This window comes from Saccostrea cucullata, unplaced genomic scaffold (genome assembly GCF_032062105.1).
Source record: "Saccostrea cucullata isolate Sc308-1 unplaced genomic scaffold, CSIRO_AGI_Scuc_v1 ctg2996, whole genome shotgun sequence".
In the NCBI taxonomy this organism is placed as follows: Eukaryota; Metazoa; Mollusca; class Bivalvia; order Ostreida; family Ostreidae; genus Saccostrea; species Saccostrea cuccullata.
In genome coordinates, this window is record NW_026940531.1 from 33,241 (window position 1) to 52,013 (window position 18,773).

At 34.4% G+C, this 18,773-nt stretch overlaps 1 protein-coding gene across 1 annotated transcript; it reads right to left on the minus strand.

Moving 5' to 3' along the window:
• Nucleotides 1–6,572: 6,572 nt before the first annotated feature.
• Nucleotides 6,573–8,163, minus strand: LOC134255573 (ATP-dependent DNA helicase PIF1-like). Its single transcript, XM_062738105.1, has 2 exons — nucleotides 6,829–8,163; nucleotides 6,573–6,590 (listed from the first exon to the last, which is right to left on the minus strand). The coding sequence occupies exons 1-2, from the start codon at nucleotides 8,161–8,163 to the stop codon at nucleotides 6,573–6,575; spliced, it is 1,353 nt and encodes a 450-aa protein (XP_062594089.1).
• Between the last annotated feature and the right edge of the window lie 10,610 nt (nucleotides 8,164–18,773).

The following is an 18,773-nucleotide window of genomic DNA, read 5'->3' on the forward strand; positions in this document are numbered from 1 at the left end:
CCACTTAATTTTACCTAGTGTCACTTCCATAGTGATGGATTCTAAATCTCGATCCTCAAGGTCTGTTCTTCTCCTAGCTGGAATATCTGATCGCATAAATACTGCCAGCCCACCTCCATGCCTTGTTCTGTCACGTCGAAACAGTTTATAACCTTCGACTGCAAAAATAGCATCAAGGAACGAAGAGTCTATTTTCGTTTCGCTAATGATGAGACAGTCAACCAATTTATCAATCAATATGTCTTTAATTTCGTCAAATTTATACCTTAGACTGTTAATATTTAAGTGACACACCAAAAAGTTATTTAGGTTTTGCTTCCTTGCTACTCGTAACGTCTGCCAGATGTCTGCATCTTCCAGCTGATCGGTCTCTGAAATTGGGTCACTGGGTTGCGGGTTTTGTATACTCGAATCGTCGAGCCCGATCGTAATGCGGGATACGGGATCTACAGCATCTGCAGTCGTTGAGGATGAATATGGTATATTGTTTGTACACATACTGCAGGACCATCGACTGATCATCTCTGGATTGATTCCATGCTTGGATGTGACACATTTTAAATGACATCTAGAACTGCATAATGCACAGACCAGCATTTTTTTATTATTTTTTCTGGTTTGTTTTTAACACACAGAACAAGGAAATTTTATTGGTCCTGGATTTGTGGCGACATCACCAGCAATTAAAATTCGAAGAATAAAAAGATATTTGTAGGCTGAGACTCTCGATGTATTGTTTTCATCGTGGCGGGAAATAAACAAAGGAATTCTCGGGGAATAAAGTTTATACAGCAAGTAATCGTCCAAATAAATACCGTATATAAACCTGGACAGGAATAAATCCTCCACACGTGAAGTTGCAACTTCACTGGAGTTCAGTTGCTCATCTGCTGGTGTTATTCTGCAGAACAAGGTCGTGATTGTCAGAGCGATTGTCCACTGAACTGACCAGTCCGCCATATTGTTCCATTCTTTGTGGCAAGTTTTGTTGAAATTGTCCACCAAAAATTTTAAAAGTTAACAGACGGACACACATACAGCTACTATAACAATACCTGGCCATAAGTGAGTCATAATTTGATTTTTCCACTTTATATTTCATTGAAAAATGCTTTTTCCTAAAATACAATACACCATGTACACTGTAGCAGTATTATTTTTGTTGATATATATTGTCGAAATGTCGAAATTAGGTCATCGTGACCTAATTTTTGGTCGTCACTCTCCAAAAACCCAAGATGCATCAACTCACAAAGTTTGATGATTCTAAGCCAATTTTTAAAGAAAATACTTAAATATAGCCATAAATGTCAAAATTAGGTCACCATGACCTAATTTTTGGTCGTCACTCTCCGAAAACCCAAGATGCATCAACTCACAAAACTTGATGATTCTAAGCCAATTAATACCCAAGATACTTAAATATAGCCATAACATGTCGAAATTAGGTCACCGTGACCTAATTTTTGGTCGTCACTCTCCAAAAACCCAAGATGCATCAACTGACAAAGTTTGATGATTCTAAGTTAATAAGTACCGGAGATACTGAAATATAGCCATAAAATGTCAAAAGTAGGTCACCGTGACCTACTTTTTGGTCGTCACTCTCCGAAAACCCACGATGCATCAACTCACAAAGTTTGATGATTCTAAGCCAATAAATACCTAAGATACTTATATATAGCCATAAAATGTCGAAAATAGGTCACCGTGACCTACATTTTGGTTGACATTTTTCAGAGTCTCAAGATGCATCTCCTGACCAAGTTTAATGATTGTAGGTCTGAAGGTAATCAAAAAATGCCTTTTAAACAATTTGAAAACATATGCCTGCAAAATTTTAAAAGTAGGTCACAGTGACCTACTTTTTCTTAAATATGTTTTTAGGTCCCAAGATGCAGCAACTTACAAGATTTGATGATTCTAACCCTTTTAGTGCCTGAAATAATGGGATTTAATGTTTTAAAAAGGTTAAGTCATAAAGTTCAAAAAGTAGGTCACGGTGACCTACTTTTTGGTCTTCTTTATTTGAGGACCCAAGATGCATCAACTGACTAAGTTTCATGATCATAGGCCTTAAAGTGTCCAAAATATGCCTTCAAATCAATTTGAAAACAAATGCCCGCAAAATTTAAAAAGTAGGTCACCGTGACCTACTTTTGAGTTAACAGGATGTGAAGTCTTAAGATGCATCAACTTACAAGATTTGATGATCCTAGCCCGTATAGTAAGCAAAATATAAACATTTTTATTAATTGTAAATTTAGGTCAACTTCAAAGTGACCTTGAGGCCACGCCCTTTGCCCCAGGGTCATGCCTTGAACAATTTTTAATCTTCAACATATCCTGATCCTTGTATGTAAGTTTGGTGAAAATCTGCCTGGCGGTTCTGGAGAAGAAGATTTTTTAGCAACTAGTACTTTTGGTTTTGTTTTCCTGATTATCTCCCCTTGTGTTAGGATCCCAACCCTTATTTTAGTATAAATGGTAGCCCTTGGGCCAAGGATACCCTGTGGCAAATTTGGTACTGATTGGCAAAGGGGTTCTTGAGTTATGGCCCATATTCTAAAAAGTTAACGCACACCGCACAAATGGCCATAGCATTAACTCTTTGAGCCTTTGGCTCAGAAGAGCTAAAAAGGGCACTTAATGTTCAATGTTTGAACCTTCTTTTTTGAGAAATCTAATAATACATAACGAAGAGATATTTCTAATCACAGACACATACAATGTCCCAGCGGTGTAACTGCTCCCTGAATATGTATGTTTTACACAAAAAAAACATCAAGTACTCGATTGATTAGTAATACAGGAGCGGGAGAAAACGTGTCAAAAATGATTATTCATGTAATTCATGCATCCTCACTCGTCGGAGTAGAGGGAATGCGAGGTGAACAGTACTCCCTCGAGCTCCTCGTTCACTTTGGCGATCCTTTTTGAGAAGTTTTTTAATGTCTTTTTTATTTGAATTTTTTTTTCAATCAGGTCCTCTTCGTAGTTAAGTAATATCTGTCTGAAAAAAAGATAAATATGCTGATAAAATTTCAACTCTTAATATTGTATGTGAAAGAATATATAATCTATTAAAACGTCAAAATACACATCTGTGGTCGGGCATTGAGACGCCCAACTTCTCATCATCCGAGCTGTCGTCGGAAATGACTATTACATCCCAAGCGTCATTTGAGGCCTCGGAGACTGACTCCATTTCGATGTCATCCAACCATCCGATTGAATTTGCATGCTCTCTAGGTATTGGAAAAAATGAACAGGACATACAGAAATCAGTTATTTTCAATAAAAATCATTCTTTTTTATACTTGTATCTACTTTGTACATACTCCGATTCCAAAGAAAAAACCACTGGTGGCTCCTCAGTCGGAAAGAGTTCTTTCCTCACAGATGGTTTATTGGTCTTTCATCTGGTGTTGTATGCCTTTCATCAAGTTATCAAACTGATTTTCCGTAAGAAGGGGGGGGCCCAATAATGGTTCAACATGAACGTTTGTGGTAACAAATTGTCTAAATATTTTGAAAATAAATGAAAACAAGAGGCCCAGGGGCCACATCGCTCACCTGAGTGAGACCTTTACTTGCAAGAATTATATGTGAATGTAGATGTTAGAGTATGGACTTCCTCTTTTTTTCATTTACTGTACAGTAATTCGGCTTGATCTAAGCATAAAATTGCTAAGAATGGCTTTCTTTTCAACCAGTGCTTAATGCCTACCTCATTATCAATATAGACATGAAGAGGTCAATCTCAGTATTTCTGCAGAATATAGCACTTGTACTGTCGACTCTGAAGTTAGTATGCTTTTATTGAACAAAAACATTTCAATCTCTCCTTTTTTTTTGGGGGGGGGGGAACATTAACTATCATGATAGTTATAATAAAAACAGAAAATGTGAATAAGATTTAAATTTTTATTTCTTTACAAAATTCAACAGATTTGATGAAAATTTATCAGACAATTAGTAGAGAATATAATAAAAACTTAGAAGCGTTAATAACAATTAACTATCTAAATTTTATATAACTTCAACAGACATATATATATATATGCACAAAGTATCAAAGATGCAATATTGCAACAATTTTGTGACAGAAATGCAAAACTTTCTGACAATAACATTACATGTACACATAGATGCTTTGTAAACAGTTCAAACATTTGTTTGGAGGAAAGTTCAATACATCAAAGTAATCATTTGAAAGATACGAAATACACTGTATTTATTTTTAAGTTCACTTAATAGTAAATCTTTCCTTTACATAACGAAAGCGAAAATTGGAAAGATTGCAACTGAAAGTGAATAATAATAAGATGGTCAACAGACTCTGACTTTGAATATTAACTATAATTTTAAAGAATTTTTAATAAGTAACATTTACTTGGAGTACTTGCAGTAATCAGATTACCTAAACTTAATGGCAATATTCCAAAATGGAATGATTAAGATCTTTCTGCACTCAATAATTTTGATTTTAAAGACCAGTCATGAGAAATTATAGTGATCCACCTTTTTTCCTCTCTTTTATAGAAAAAATGTAATGTTATAAAGAGGTAGGTTTACCTCCCTTTACGGGCTGTCCATTGACCCCCTCTTTTCATACTTACCTGGGTATAAATGTTTAATATATAGTCGATTCTCATTAGATTATAATATAATGGTGGTCACATATTAAATATCTCAATGCTGGAGAAAATGAAATATCAACTACCAGTAATACAGAGTTCACTGAAATCAGCAATATACTAGTAACTTAGAAATGAGTTGTCAGTTTCTCTCTGATTATGCAGGTTGGTTTCTTATTCTACACAGGTAACAAAAGCTAGTAAAGTAAATGTTTAAAGCAATTTCTGAATGTTTTGAAATACAAAAATACAATAAACTTAAACATTTTAAGACAAAAAAAATAACAAAAGATAAATAGTCAAGTTAAAATATTTCGACATAAAGTTTCATATATACAATGAACATTATTTGAAAACAAAATCATGTAAACGATATATATCCAAAAAAAATCTCTAACAACGCTGTGCTCTCAAAATTCATGTATCAAATTCTAATTTATCTACAAGAACAAACAAGTTACTCTAAAGAAAATTGAAAAATCAATAAGTATGCTGGTTGGTCATGCAAGTATTTCATTTTTAGTTGCATTTACTGGTTAATTTGTTGACCATCCAGCCTGTTTTAAGCCTCAGCAATTGTGATATGTAGAATACTGCATGAGGTTGATTATAATTTAAAGCAATTACATGAAAACATGAATTACATGTGTGATAAGAATATTTACACTGAAATTATTATTAGATTTGATCTGGAAAAAATACTAATTCATATACACTGTAAAAGTTTATTTCGGTACTCTCAGATACTCCAGTATTGTTCTGCAGAGACTATATGACACAAGACGGTCAGTAACATTCATAAACTTACAATATTTCTATACAGCAATTTTTTCATGAACAGATATTTGGTGAATTTACTTCATAAAATTATAGAATAGATTGTTGAACATACAATGTATATCAAAGACACCAATTACTTGATGCAAGTGTATTTATTTCTAGTACAACTCTAATCATTATCTAGCAACTCATTAAAGTCTTTATACATTAAACTTTGTAAACAATTCATGTAATATCTCAAAATATTTCATGTATATTCAAAATACCAAGTTCATGATATTCATGTATCATTAAAGAAAAGAATCTAAACAGTAAGGGTAAAACTAAGTCACAAACATCAATACAGTTAAATATTCATAATTTATAAATATTAATTAACACATAATATGTACAATGATCATCATTTTTTGACTTGAATGATTATCATTTATGGAACATGAATTTTCCTTAACATGCAACATTCAATCATTTTGTACATTTATTAATTGTCTGTTGAAAATTAATCCACAATAAAAAGTCATAATGAAGGATTCCTGTTTAGTACAATTGTTTTTGTAAGTTTGAGTTGTTTGCAAATTTTCCATGCATATAAAAAATAGTTTAAAGTATACATATGCCTAAAAACAAACAAGATTTTACATCAAGTAATTGGTGCCTATAAGATACTGTATACAGGGAAATATTCGCCCCATTTTATTTTTCCCACAGTCACTCCATAATCTTAGAGGTATAGACAAATTTACGACGGGGTAAATTAAAAGAACATAGTCTGATTTCTTCAATAAAACTGTGACTGGGGAGAATTTAAAACGTTGCAAAATTGTGTGAAAGGCTGAAAATAACACAGCCAGGGCGAATATAACCCTGTATACAGGAATCAATGTACCAAATGTCACTAAGTGACACTGGCACATTGGTAGGTGGGAGAGGGGACAAGATGACGTATCTCCCCCAAATAAGTTCTCATGCGTCCCTTATATCAGATTTATAAAGTATATGTACAGTAAATCATTTTATGGTCTGACCAATATGCCTCAATCACATCAGTTTCACAATGAGGGAAGTTTGTAAAAATCAAATCAAGTTGTGAACCTGAATCATGAGTTACTTTTTTTACCAATTGTGTGCAATTAAAATTCATCTTCATAAAGTTCAGAAATTCTTTGTGACCTGTAAACAAATCAAAATTGAAATCTCCAAGAATTATTAATTTTTTCTCTGTGTCTACAAAGGGTTTTAAGTGCAACATAACTTCACGTTCAAATTCTTTAAAAGAACATGCTGGGAACTTGTATAAAACAACTACTTGCACTTCTCCAAAGTCTCTGAAATTTATTAAAGCTATAATGAATTCAAGCAAAGTATTGCTGAATTTTAAGATACTTGTCATCAAATGGTCTTGTTTAACGTATAATGCTGTTCCATGATGAGGACGATTGCTGTCACTTCTCTTTTCATGATTAAACAAAGTCAAGTAACCTTCCATCATAAAATTCTCTTCATCATTGATGGTTAATCTTGTTTCTGAAAAACCAATAACATCTGATGCTACAACATTGGGTTCATTTTTAATTTCATCGAAATGTTTGTGAAGAGATCTTGCATTATTAAACATAATTTTTAGTTTGTTCTGCTCTGTTTTGTACAATGGAAGATAACACAGTTTTAGAGGTGCTTCCTTCCTCATTCTTTCCATTTCTTCTACAACTTTTTCATCAACAGTTAATGCTTGCTCATTGAAATTCAGAATATGCAACTTGTCAACAGATCTAACTCTACTAAGAGCTACATAATGAATGTGTGGTGTTTTCCTTATCCTTGATTGAGACAAATCTACTACAATTTCATCAACAGTGCAGCCCTGAGCCTTATGAATTGTCTTACCAGCAGCTGGTCTTAAAGGAAACTGTATTCTTTGATATGTAGTTGAATTGAAAACAAAAGATCGCTGACAGTCAAATATTGGTGTCCAATCATCCATAACATCATCATGGAAAAGATGTCTGTATTTCTGTCGAGCAACTCTCCCAACTGCAGAATCTAAAAACTTCACCCACACTATACTTGGCCTTGATACACCAGCTAATCTGTTTTCAACAAGAAATACAGTACACGATGAACCATTTGTCAAGCCATCAGTAACATCAATATTAACTGTAATGTCATATATCATTCCAATGGCTAGAGTTAGTCTTGTCATGAGATTTGCAGTTTTGCTTACATCATCTTGATTTTGCAATGATCTGAGTAGTCGGTCTTTCACAGACTTACTGTGGTCTTGGAGGACACTGTCAACAGCTTTTACAATGACTTTTTCACCAGGAAGTTGCTCTATAAGTTTATTGTTATATTCATCTACTTTTGCATTCATTGTGAAAAGATGGGGAGCATTGTGTGGATAATTTGGACTATTTTCAGCAATGATGCATCTGTGAATTATATCCAAGTCCTCAGAAGTCATCTCATTGTGACGAAGACGGTTCAAAAGCTGTGCAAATTCTAAATCATCCTTTTGTCTCATTACTTCATCTAACTCAAATAAGGTGAAGTTTTCTTTCCAAAGATTACATGCAAGTGCTTGGGCATTTTGCTTTAAATCCTGAAAAATCCATCCATCCATGATTGGTTTAAGTTGAAAGAAATCTCCAACAGCAATAATACTAATGTCTCCAAATGGCCTCTTCAAACCAGTAAGAAGCTGAAGTCTGTCATTGATAAATTCCAACTTTGCATTGCCAACCATCGAAATTTCATCTATGATGACTACTGACAAATTTCTATACTTAGTTCTAAATGTGTTGAGTTCATCACAATGCATGTTTTGCTGCCTATGGTTAATTTTCTGGTGAAATGCAGAGCAATTGTTTGACCACCAATGTTAAATGCAGCTTTACCAGTGTATGCACAAAGAAGAATTCGTATATCGTCTGGATTTTCTCCCTCCTTAGTACATAAATACCGATGTAAAGCTTGATAAAGTGCTCTGATTAACACTGACTTCCCAACGCCTGCACCTCCTGAAAGATATGCATGAATAGGTTCCTGTTTACATTTGATCCATTGCATAACATGATTGAAGAATTCACGTTGCTTCAAATTTAAACTGGCTACAAGCTTTAAATATTCATCATCAGGTAATCTAACAGAACTCTGCTCATTCAGTTGTCTTGTTGATGGAATTCCAACATCACTTCCTATATCATACTCTCTGTGTTCAATTGGCCTTTCCGGATTAAAGTGAACAAATGTTTCAGAATCAACATTTCCTTCATATTCATCATCTGCATCAGTTTGTTGAGCACCAGGAGCTAATTCATCATATGCTTCTGTCAAATCATCCTGTGCCATCTGTTCTGCATGCTCAAGCGCATCAGCATTGTGTTCATACTGTTTGACTTTTTGAGCTAAGAAAAATTTTTTCTGGTTGAATGACTGCTCAAAGCTCTGATGTCCACACAAAAGATCAGAACATTCATTTCGCCATGGAGTGAACAGCATTAGTTTTTCTCTATAGTAATTTTCTGGGTTTGTCTTTAAGCTATAACGCACATATCTTATAACTCTTGGTGTTTTTCTGCGCTTGATTTTAATTCCATTTCTCAACACAACTAATGTGCTGTCATCTTTAAATTCATCCTCAGTATCAGTTCCACTATCTTCATTTTCTGACTGGCGCCTCTCATCATCATTTGTTTCCATTTCAGACAGCTCAGTTATACTTTCCTTTGGGAAAACTACATCTAACTGTGACACATAGTCAGCTAAACACCAGTTTTCAAGTTGTTTTGGACGTTTTGCATATCTTTTGACTATGTTACTGCATTCTATGTCTGTGGAATTAGCATTCAACTTTTCGAGTTCTGAATCAGGTTTGACAAGTATTACACGGTCATCAACTGGAGATGTGTTTATGAACATTACATCTCTTGATGCTTTTGTAAGGGGCATTTGCAAAACTAGATATGCTGCTTCTTGTGCTCCAACTTCAACACTGTTAAGAAATTGATTTCCAATGTGTCTAACTTGTCTCTTAATGTCAAGATTGCCCTCTCTTGCTTCTTTTGCAGCTCTACTCAGCAGATCACTCATGCCCCTTTGGGATTTACTTATGTATGAGACAATGTACATTGCACAAGCATATGGATCCAAAACATACTGAATATCAATGTTTGCAGCCCATGCATAAAGAAGAGTACTGTTGTAAGCATTCACTCTCAAGTCACAGGGTTTACGTCTTAAAAATACCTTGGGTGTTCTCAAAGAACTTCTGATGCATTTTATATAATCATCTTCAGATAGTTGTAGAACATTCTGCAAAAAGTCTTGGAAAGTGCAGCTTATGTCACATCCATTTTTAAAGTCATTCACTTTGTCTTGCATAGTCTTATGCATTTTTTGTATTTCTCAATGTCACTGTCCAAAGGTTCCAATATCATAGTAGCTTGGAGTGGTGGAAGTGGAAATCCAAATCTACAAACAGCCTTTCCTTTCTTTTTGCATGTTTGTGAGTGTTTATGAACTTGCAATTCTATCAAATTGTCTTCTGTATTCCTTTCACACTTCAAGTAGCTGTCAACAAATGCAACAATTTCCTTGTTATCATTTTCTAAGTATTTTGGAGCATTTTCAATCCAAACAATCATGTGAACATGTGGTGATCCCCTTTGTTGAAATTCAACTCTATAGAAAAAGTCCTGTATCTTTCCAATAGGATGATGATCACTCTTAAGCACAGTATTTAAAAAAGTCCGAAAACGATGATCAAAATACCTTGTACATGTAATTGGGTCTTTCTGAACTAACTTTGACTTTTCAGTCCATGTCATGCTCTCAATTTCAGAATCTGTGTACTGTTTGTCATCGTTTAAAACTCCTAGTGCTCTGATCAGATCATTCCAACGTGTATCTGCAGCAGAAAAGGACATAAACCAAGTTGGTAGACCAAGCTGTCGTATCATTGCAAAAACATCTTTCTTTCTTGTTTCAAGATAAGGAGGAGAATTTCTCAACTGTTTGAAAACATAAAATCCCTCATTGTGTCTAACAATGTCATTGACTTGATCGGGATTTCTTATTTCATTTGCAGTAATGGTTTTCCCCTTTGTTTTGCACTTCCTAAGGGCTAAATTGCATTTGTCTGTTACCTGTTTTAGTTGAATCTTTTTCAGTTTGAAAAACAAATTTGGTACCGACTGTGCAGCACGTCTATCAACACTTCGTAATTCCCACTTGGCAATATCAGCATATGAAACAGGTACTTGACGCTGATCATTTTCTACTCTTCCTTTTCCACAAAATATTGTTGGAAATGACAAATACTCGGCCATTTGATCTTGATACAAACTAAGTGGACGTTGTCCCTCTCCTGGAGCAAATGTGAAGATCTGATTCATATCATATGAGTCACTGTCTAGTAGAGTATCACAATTTCCATCCTTACCACTATCAACTTCACAGAATTCCTCAGAGTCCGATTCATCTGATTGGTCATGCATTGCTGAATCTTCATTGGTGTGACCCTCTATAAACTCTCTCATTAATTCACTTGCAGAATTGGTGACCTCATGGAACCAGTTGTCATCTATGTTTATGTTTGAATTCTGATAATATTCACTGTTTTTCAACAACCAATGTAAAGCAATCAGAACCTTTGTAGGTCGGATGTTTTCATGACAATAAGAGTGCTGAAAAGATAGTTTTCTTTTTAACTTCACAGGTATTGTAATATTTTCATCAAGTCTCCTGGGAAGACTATTGATTGTTGGTTGAATGTCAACTGGCACATTTACAACATTTCCTTTTACAGAGTACTGCCCTCCTCTTGGTAATTCTCTTATCTGCATGAAGGGAATTCTTAAGGATACAAGTCTTTCTTCCAATGGTAACAGATTCAATTCACTTGGTTTTTGAATCCATATCATTCCATTTGTAACAGAGAGTTTTGGAGTTCGACTTTCTTTTAAACTTGAATTGCATGTGTTGCATATCCATTCCTGCCCGTTTACAGACTTTGTATTAGTAAAATACTTCCTTTTGATTTCAGCATCCAACAAAACATTATCTACATTTGAAACACTTTCATGAAACCATGTCTGTTGGCAACATGTGCATACAAACACAGGACCTAATCTTACATTGTTGTGAAAATTGTCAACACACTCAATTATATCAACTCCAAATTTACTTTTTCTGTATCTTTGTTTTTCAGTTTCAATATAGTCCAAATTCCCCCGTGAGTGTGCTTTTGATTGTTTTGCAGCAATATTTTCTGATGATCTATACTCTTCATTTTTTCTCTTTTCTTTCATCTTCAATCTCTCTTTTTCTAACTGGCTAGAATTTTGTCTCATTTCTTTTTTCTTCTTTAAATCTCTTTTTTGCTCATCATGCTTATACTCTTCTTCTTGCCTTTTATATCTCTTACTGTCTCTTTCCTTGTCTTTAAACTCTGCATCTTGTCTTTTGTTTCTCATACGGTCTCTTTCGTTGTCTTTAAACTCTGTATCTTGTCTCTTGTTTCTCTTACTGTCCCTCTCTTTTTCTTTAAACTCTGCATCTTGTCGTTTGTTTCTCATACTGTCCCTTTCCTTGCCTTTGAACTCTGTATCTTGTCTCTTGTTTCTCTTACTGTCCCTCTCTTTTTCTTTAAACTCTGCATCTTGTCGTTTGTTTCTCATACGGTCCCTTTCGTTGTCTTTAAACTCTGGATCCTGTCTCTTGTTTCTTTTAATGTCCCTTTCCTTGCTTTTAAACTCTGGATCTTGTCTCTTGTTTCTCTTACTGTCCCTCTCTTTTTCTTTAAACTCTGCATCTTGTCGTTTGTTTCTCATACAGTCCCTTTCCTTGTCTTTGAACTCTGGATCTTGTCTCTTGTTTCTTTTACTGTCCCTTTCCTTGCTTTTAAACTCTGAATCTTGTCGTTTGTTTGTCTTACTGTCCCTCTCTTTTCTTTTAAACACTGCATCTTGTCGTTTTTTTCTCATACTGTCTCTTTCCTTGCCTTTGAACTCTGGATCTTGTCTCTTGTTTCTCTTACTGTCCCTCTCTTTTTCTTTAAACTCTGCATCTTGTCGTTTGTTTCTCATACAGTCCCTTTCATTGTCTTTAAACTCTGGATCTTGTCTCTTGTTTCTTTTACTGTCCCTTTCCTTGTCTTTGAACTCTGGATCTTGTCTCTTGTTTCTCATATATTCTCTCATGTATTCCTTTTTATCTTTCTTTATCGCTGTTGTTTTTAAGTGACCAGTATTGGTACCAGCAGATTGTTTGCTTGTGAGAGGAGTTGTTGTTAACTGATCTAATCTACAATATTGATGTGTACTTTGATTATTACTAGGGAAGCTATGAATAAGTGTACGAAAGGCAACAGGCATCACTTCAAATTCAGTTTCAAATTCAATGTGCATACTTTCATACATTGCATACAGAAATCCTAACAAATCATCTAAGCAGCAACTGTGTCTCATCAGAGACTTTCCATCACATTCAGACAAACCATTTTCCCCATGAGAATGCGAGTCAAAAAAATAAAAATCACTGTCTGAATCTTTGTACAGTGCAGAACATATTGAGCCAATCATTATTAATACATATCTAGATAACCCTAATGCTTGTTGCAGACATTCATGTAGAGTTTGAATTTGATTTCTCTTATCATCTGTAACTAATAAGCCAAACAATGTTTCAAACTTATCAACCATGTGGTGATTTTCACCAGAATCAATATGAACTGGTAATTCATCAAACATCAGTAATCTACTTTTAAGTTTTCCAGCACTCTGAAGATTCTTCACAACTGTGTTGTACAAATTATCTCCCTTGAGCAGAGTCTGATCTAAAAAGGAACTAGTAAATGTAAAATTTTCATATGAATTTGACAACATCATAAGTGAATTGCATGTACACTGATTACCTCTTGAAAATGATGAAAACCTTGTGCTTCCCTGATGGAAAGATCCAAACACCAGATTATCTGAATTCTGATGCATACAATTACCTTGCAGTGCATGTGTTGTTTCACTTAATATATTGTTCATTGTAAATGGAGTAATATTCTGAGTTGTAATCTGAGAGATATTCTGAGTAAGAAACTGAGAGGAATTCTGAGTAATCATTTGAGGCAACTTTTGAGCCAGAGGCAACATTTTAGGCATAGTTTGAGCCAGAGGCAACATTGGAGACACAGTTTGAGCCAGAGGCATAGTTTGAGGCATAGTTTGAGCCAGAGGCAACATTTGAGACATAGTTTGAGCCAGAGGCATAGTTTGAGTCAAAGTGGTCTCAGGGAGAGCCGCAGAGACCACTGTCACAGGGGTGGTAGAGATCACCCCTGCCGGTACAGATGTCATAGGTGTTAGGACGTGGCCTACACCCAGAGGCACAGATGGTTGGACGTGGCCAACATCTGTGGGGTACTTGTCGACCACATCTGCCTTACATGCCTTCTTCTTTACAGCGGCTTTCTTCCAAGTCTTCTTCCTAGGCATTCTGTGATCTAAAAAATAACAATGTTATAATCTATACTACATACTGTATACAGGGTTATTTTCGCCCCGTGTTATTTTCGCCCTTTTGAACTTGTGAAATATTTTGTCCCGTTTTAAATTCGCCCAGTCATAGTTCTGTTTAAGAAATTATGCGGTGTAATTTGAAATCGCCCCGTTTTAAATTCGCCCAATCAAAGAGAGGGCGAAAGGAGCGAAAATAAAATGGGGGCGAAAATTTCCCTGTATACAGTAATAAAGATCAGGCCCCAAAACCATAAACTGAGAATAGACTTAAGTCAAAATTTTAATATCTTCAGTTCCATGTTGTTTTATTAGTTTGCGACTGTGCAAAATACTTCAATTAAAACATTTGTTGAAAGTTTTATTTTATTATCAAAATTAATTCCAAAAGTTATATCAATTTGAAATTTTGACTTGCGTCTGTTTTCAGTTTATGGTTTTGGGGCCTGCATAGCCTACACTTGATACTTAACTAGCACACATTCTCAAATTAATAGCTATTATGCTGCCATCACTGTAAAATGCAGATACTTTTAAAATTATATACTTATTTTAAGTTTGTAGCACAAATCAAAGAAAGCAGAAAGTTGAAAAAATTTAAAACTTGAAAGTTAAATTCAAAATTACACCCAAAACATATGACATCATTCAGTTAAAGAGGTCACTCGTGTGGCGCAGTGGTACGAGCGTCTGCTCTAGAGGCACAAACTAAGGAGTTTATCCTTAGTTTGCTGGTTTGAATCCCACTGTGGGATGTGGAGACTGGTCCTTTGGACAAGACCATGTAAACAGAGGTTCTGTGTCTCAGTAAGTGCTGGCAGGAAAAAGATACATCACTGCTCAATGGCCCAGAGTGCCAAGTATAGGACAAAATTTGTAGATCTCCACCTGCAAGTCATGGCGTCTCATATGAGTGAAAAATTTAGAGGGTTGTTAAATAACATACAATCAATCTTTTTAAGAGAGACGCAAGTTACATGCAATTTGTAAACCATTTTCACACAAGACTTACCTTGAACATGTGTCACACATTTCCTAAAATTACATGTACCATATAAATGTATACAACATTCACTGGCATAGCTTTTGTGCAATAATCCAAATTACATTCCTAACCATTGTGGTATTTCATAAAATTTTATAGAACTTCTTTTTTTTTATTATGTTTATCGAGGACTGTTTGAACATTGGTAATGTATTTAACCTGCAATTAAAATTATAAAAGCAACCCTTTAAGCCATTTCAAGTTTTTCTGTTATGCCACCACATGCATCTTAATTTTTCATAGCTCGTATCAGAAATTACAAAGTCAGGATTCTTAAAATTTGCTATATTGGTCAAAACCTTTTAATTCAGCCATTTCCTCTATTAAGGTATTTGATGTATAACGACCATATTTTGTACCTAATAAATGACTGGCCCGATATTCCTAACCATGGTAGCATTTTGAAGATGTTATCAAATAAAAATGCTCCACCAAAAGAATTTACAAAATTTTCATTATTCTCCAATTAATTGCACCTTGAATTTTGCATTGAAGTCTATGGGCAGCGCAGGTTTTTATAAGATATTGTAAAAAGTAATTTGAATTTCAAAAAAATCTCTTGGTGAAAATATGCATTTACTCTTTCTTTATTTAAATATCAAATAAAATGAATTATTTACTGCACAAATTTTGAGAAATCTTGAACTTTCTTCTTTTGCCCAAGGGCAGATAACTCTTTAAAAACTTTTAATGTGCAAAATGACAGTCTCCTTACATGTCATCAGTTTTGTGAATTTGGTTTATATCACTTTTATTGTTATCTAGCAATGCGTCTTTAACTAGTTTAAAATTATTTAAAATCGTTCAAAACCCCTTCGTTATACATCGAATACCTTAAATATTCCTCTAAGATGTGTTATAATTTGGTAGCATTTAAAACCTTGAAATTTCTTTTGAAATAAAATCAATTCCTTTGAATTACATCACTTTTATCATCATTGTGTCAACAAAAACTTTGCCTACAACCTTTTAGTGGCTCCTCACCCACTATGGCTTTCACATTTGACAGGTGTATTTCTTGTGACAAGACCTTTCTTTGTGCACCACCAAATTTGACCTCTTGACCTTGGAGTTTGACCTACTTTTTACTAAAAAAAAATACCACACTTTAATCTTGGTCTTGACTTTTGAACATATGGAGCTAGAATAAAGAGTGTGCTAAAATTTACATGTCCCATATGGGTAACAATTAAAGCTAAAGAAACATATAAGGAACTTGTTAAATGCTAAGAAAACCATTTTATGAATACTTGAACTTTGTCAAAAATGATCACCTCTTTTAGGTCAAGAATGGTTGAAACAATATGTAGGCCTTAAATGAACACTAAATTTTGGATTAAATTATATACCGCCAAGATTAAATATGGGTCAGACTAATAACAGGAAATGGACAATACTGCAAGCTAGTGCAAGGTTTTGCTATACAAAAGAAAAAAATTGTAGTTTAGAAAATATGTAAATGTAATCAGAGCGAGCGCAGCAAAGGTCGCAAAGTAACGCGAAGTGAGCTCAATAAACTTACATGTAAGAACAGAGGAAATTCGGAATGAAATCTGTACATATGTCATGCAAAATTTGTTGTGACACCTTCCCAGAATTCCTTTGCAACCCAATACCCTTTACGCAAATAAATAATAACATAAGGCATAAAAGACTTTCAGTATGTAGAAATCTTAAAAATAAACAAAAAATAATAACTCTGCAACTTCTTTTGACAAAAATTGCACTAAATCTATTAGTCTCAACTAGATGCTTGTCTGTTTCCGTTAACCCTGACTATCTCTCGTATGAAGTAATAATCTAGATGTTTCATGCGACTTGACGTTTGAAGTGGCAGATCAACATTTCAGGTGTATTTTTTAAGGTACAAGTGCGCTCGCCCAAACGGTCACATCGTAAAATATATTAATGAAAAATACAAGTCTTAATTCTTGATAACTACTTTTTAACCTTGTAATCACAAAAAATAAATACATGTTGTCATTCTAATGAAAGGTGGGACTAATATCAGTAATATACCCGTTGAATGCAATTTTTTAAAAATATTAATTCCGATTGTTTCAATATATCAATAATCATGAAATATTGTTTAAAGTTAACAAAATATTATTTCCAACTTTCAGTTATTTTCATAAAAAAATGCCCATAAAACAACAATGAACTGCATGTAGATCTGTAGTCTTTTTATTATACTGTTGTCTTTTTTTTTTTTACCATTTTACACACTCTTCTAAGCTTTATTTTAACCAATTGTCAGGAACCTGTGCAGATGATATATTCCTTGTCTCCGCAATTGACACAAAATCACAATCAAGAGTTTCCTTTCTGCAAACTTCAATAAACACTTGTACTGATACTTTTACTAACAATAAGTTATCCTTTATAAACATCTACTGATGAGTCATGACAGGTGTACCTATACGCAAGAGTTGTCCCTGTTAGTGTAGACGACTTTTACATTTACAAAAGTTATTCCCCTTTGTGGGGACTATCCAGGGTCAAAAAGCTTAAGGCACTGTTTTCCCTCTATAACATTACCATCTTTATAATTCAGTATCTTAGTAATAAAATCTGTATGAATAGGTTCATAATTTACATGTTACCTCATACTCTGGCAATACAGGTACAGATCAAAATTGTCTGAAAACATTTGGAGACAGTGGGAAATAGATCGTTACGCCGACAACGGGGGAAACTCTTAGAAATGTAAAAAAAAAAATGTAAAATTCGTCTATTTATGTTATGCAATGACAAACTATTACGCTTCGTTCTACTATGTAAATTTTAAAAAGAGATAATCTTCTCAATCTTCTTTAACACTAGTAAAATGTAGCAGTATCTAAATGGACTTGTTTTTCTCCGAGAGACTTCAACTGCGCAGTATGATCGCTGTGTGCCCATTGCATAATAACAAATTAATGCTGCATGAACAAATATACGCAAGTTTGTAATTATTCAGCAAAATCCTTTACTCTTCAAACCTTACAGAATAAAAACAACAATCGGCAATGAATACTTTTGTTCCAGATCCGTGTAAACACTAAATTTCACTTTACTTCAGTCAGTTCTTTGTCCACACATCAAAAATGGCTGACGTGCCTCGTTTTCATTTATTTGGTACACCGCGCCCGATCGAAAAAAAAATAAAGGTAAACCTAATCTGTTGATACATGTATCTTTTCGTACGGCCACAAACTAGACAAAATTGAATGTGCACTACATAAGGTTACTTGCACATTAATGTAATTACTCACAGTTCTGTTGCCTATGGGATCTGGGGAAGAAGATTTTTAAATTTTAAAGGTTTTCTGATGTATTCTTATGTAAAATTTACTCATCCATTACGGCCCCACCCTTGCCCCAGAGGTCTTGATTTTAACAAATTTGAAGCTGCATCACCTGAGGGTACTTCACTATGAGTTTCATCTTTCTTGACCACTTGGTTCTTGATAAGAAGATTTTTAAAATACATCATTACTTTTTCACTAATTCCTAATTATCTCCCCTTGAAAGAGGGCATGGCCCTTCATTTGAACAAACCTGAATCCCCTTTACCTAAGGATACTTTATGGCAAGTTTGGTTGAAATTGGCCTAGTGGTTCTTGAGAAGAAGATGAAAATGTGAAAAGTTTACGACAACGACGACAACGACAACGACAGACAACGGACAAATTGTGATCAGAAAAGCTCACTTGAGCCTTTGGCTCAGGTGAGCTAATAAAAAAACGGGTATTAAGTGACTCCGACCCTTAGCAAGGAATGGCAACTCTTTAATTTATACTTTTATTCAAGAAGTCTTTA

Bases quoted from the DNA above. Each gene is read 5' to 3' on its own strand.
- LOC134255573 (XM_062738105.1), bottom strand. From the start codon at position 8,163: ATGGTTGGCAATGCAAAGTTGGAATTTATCAATGACAGACTTCAGCTT.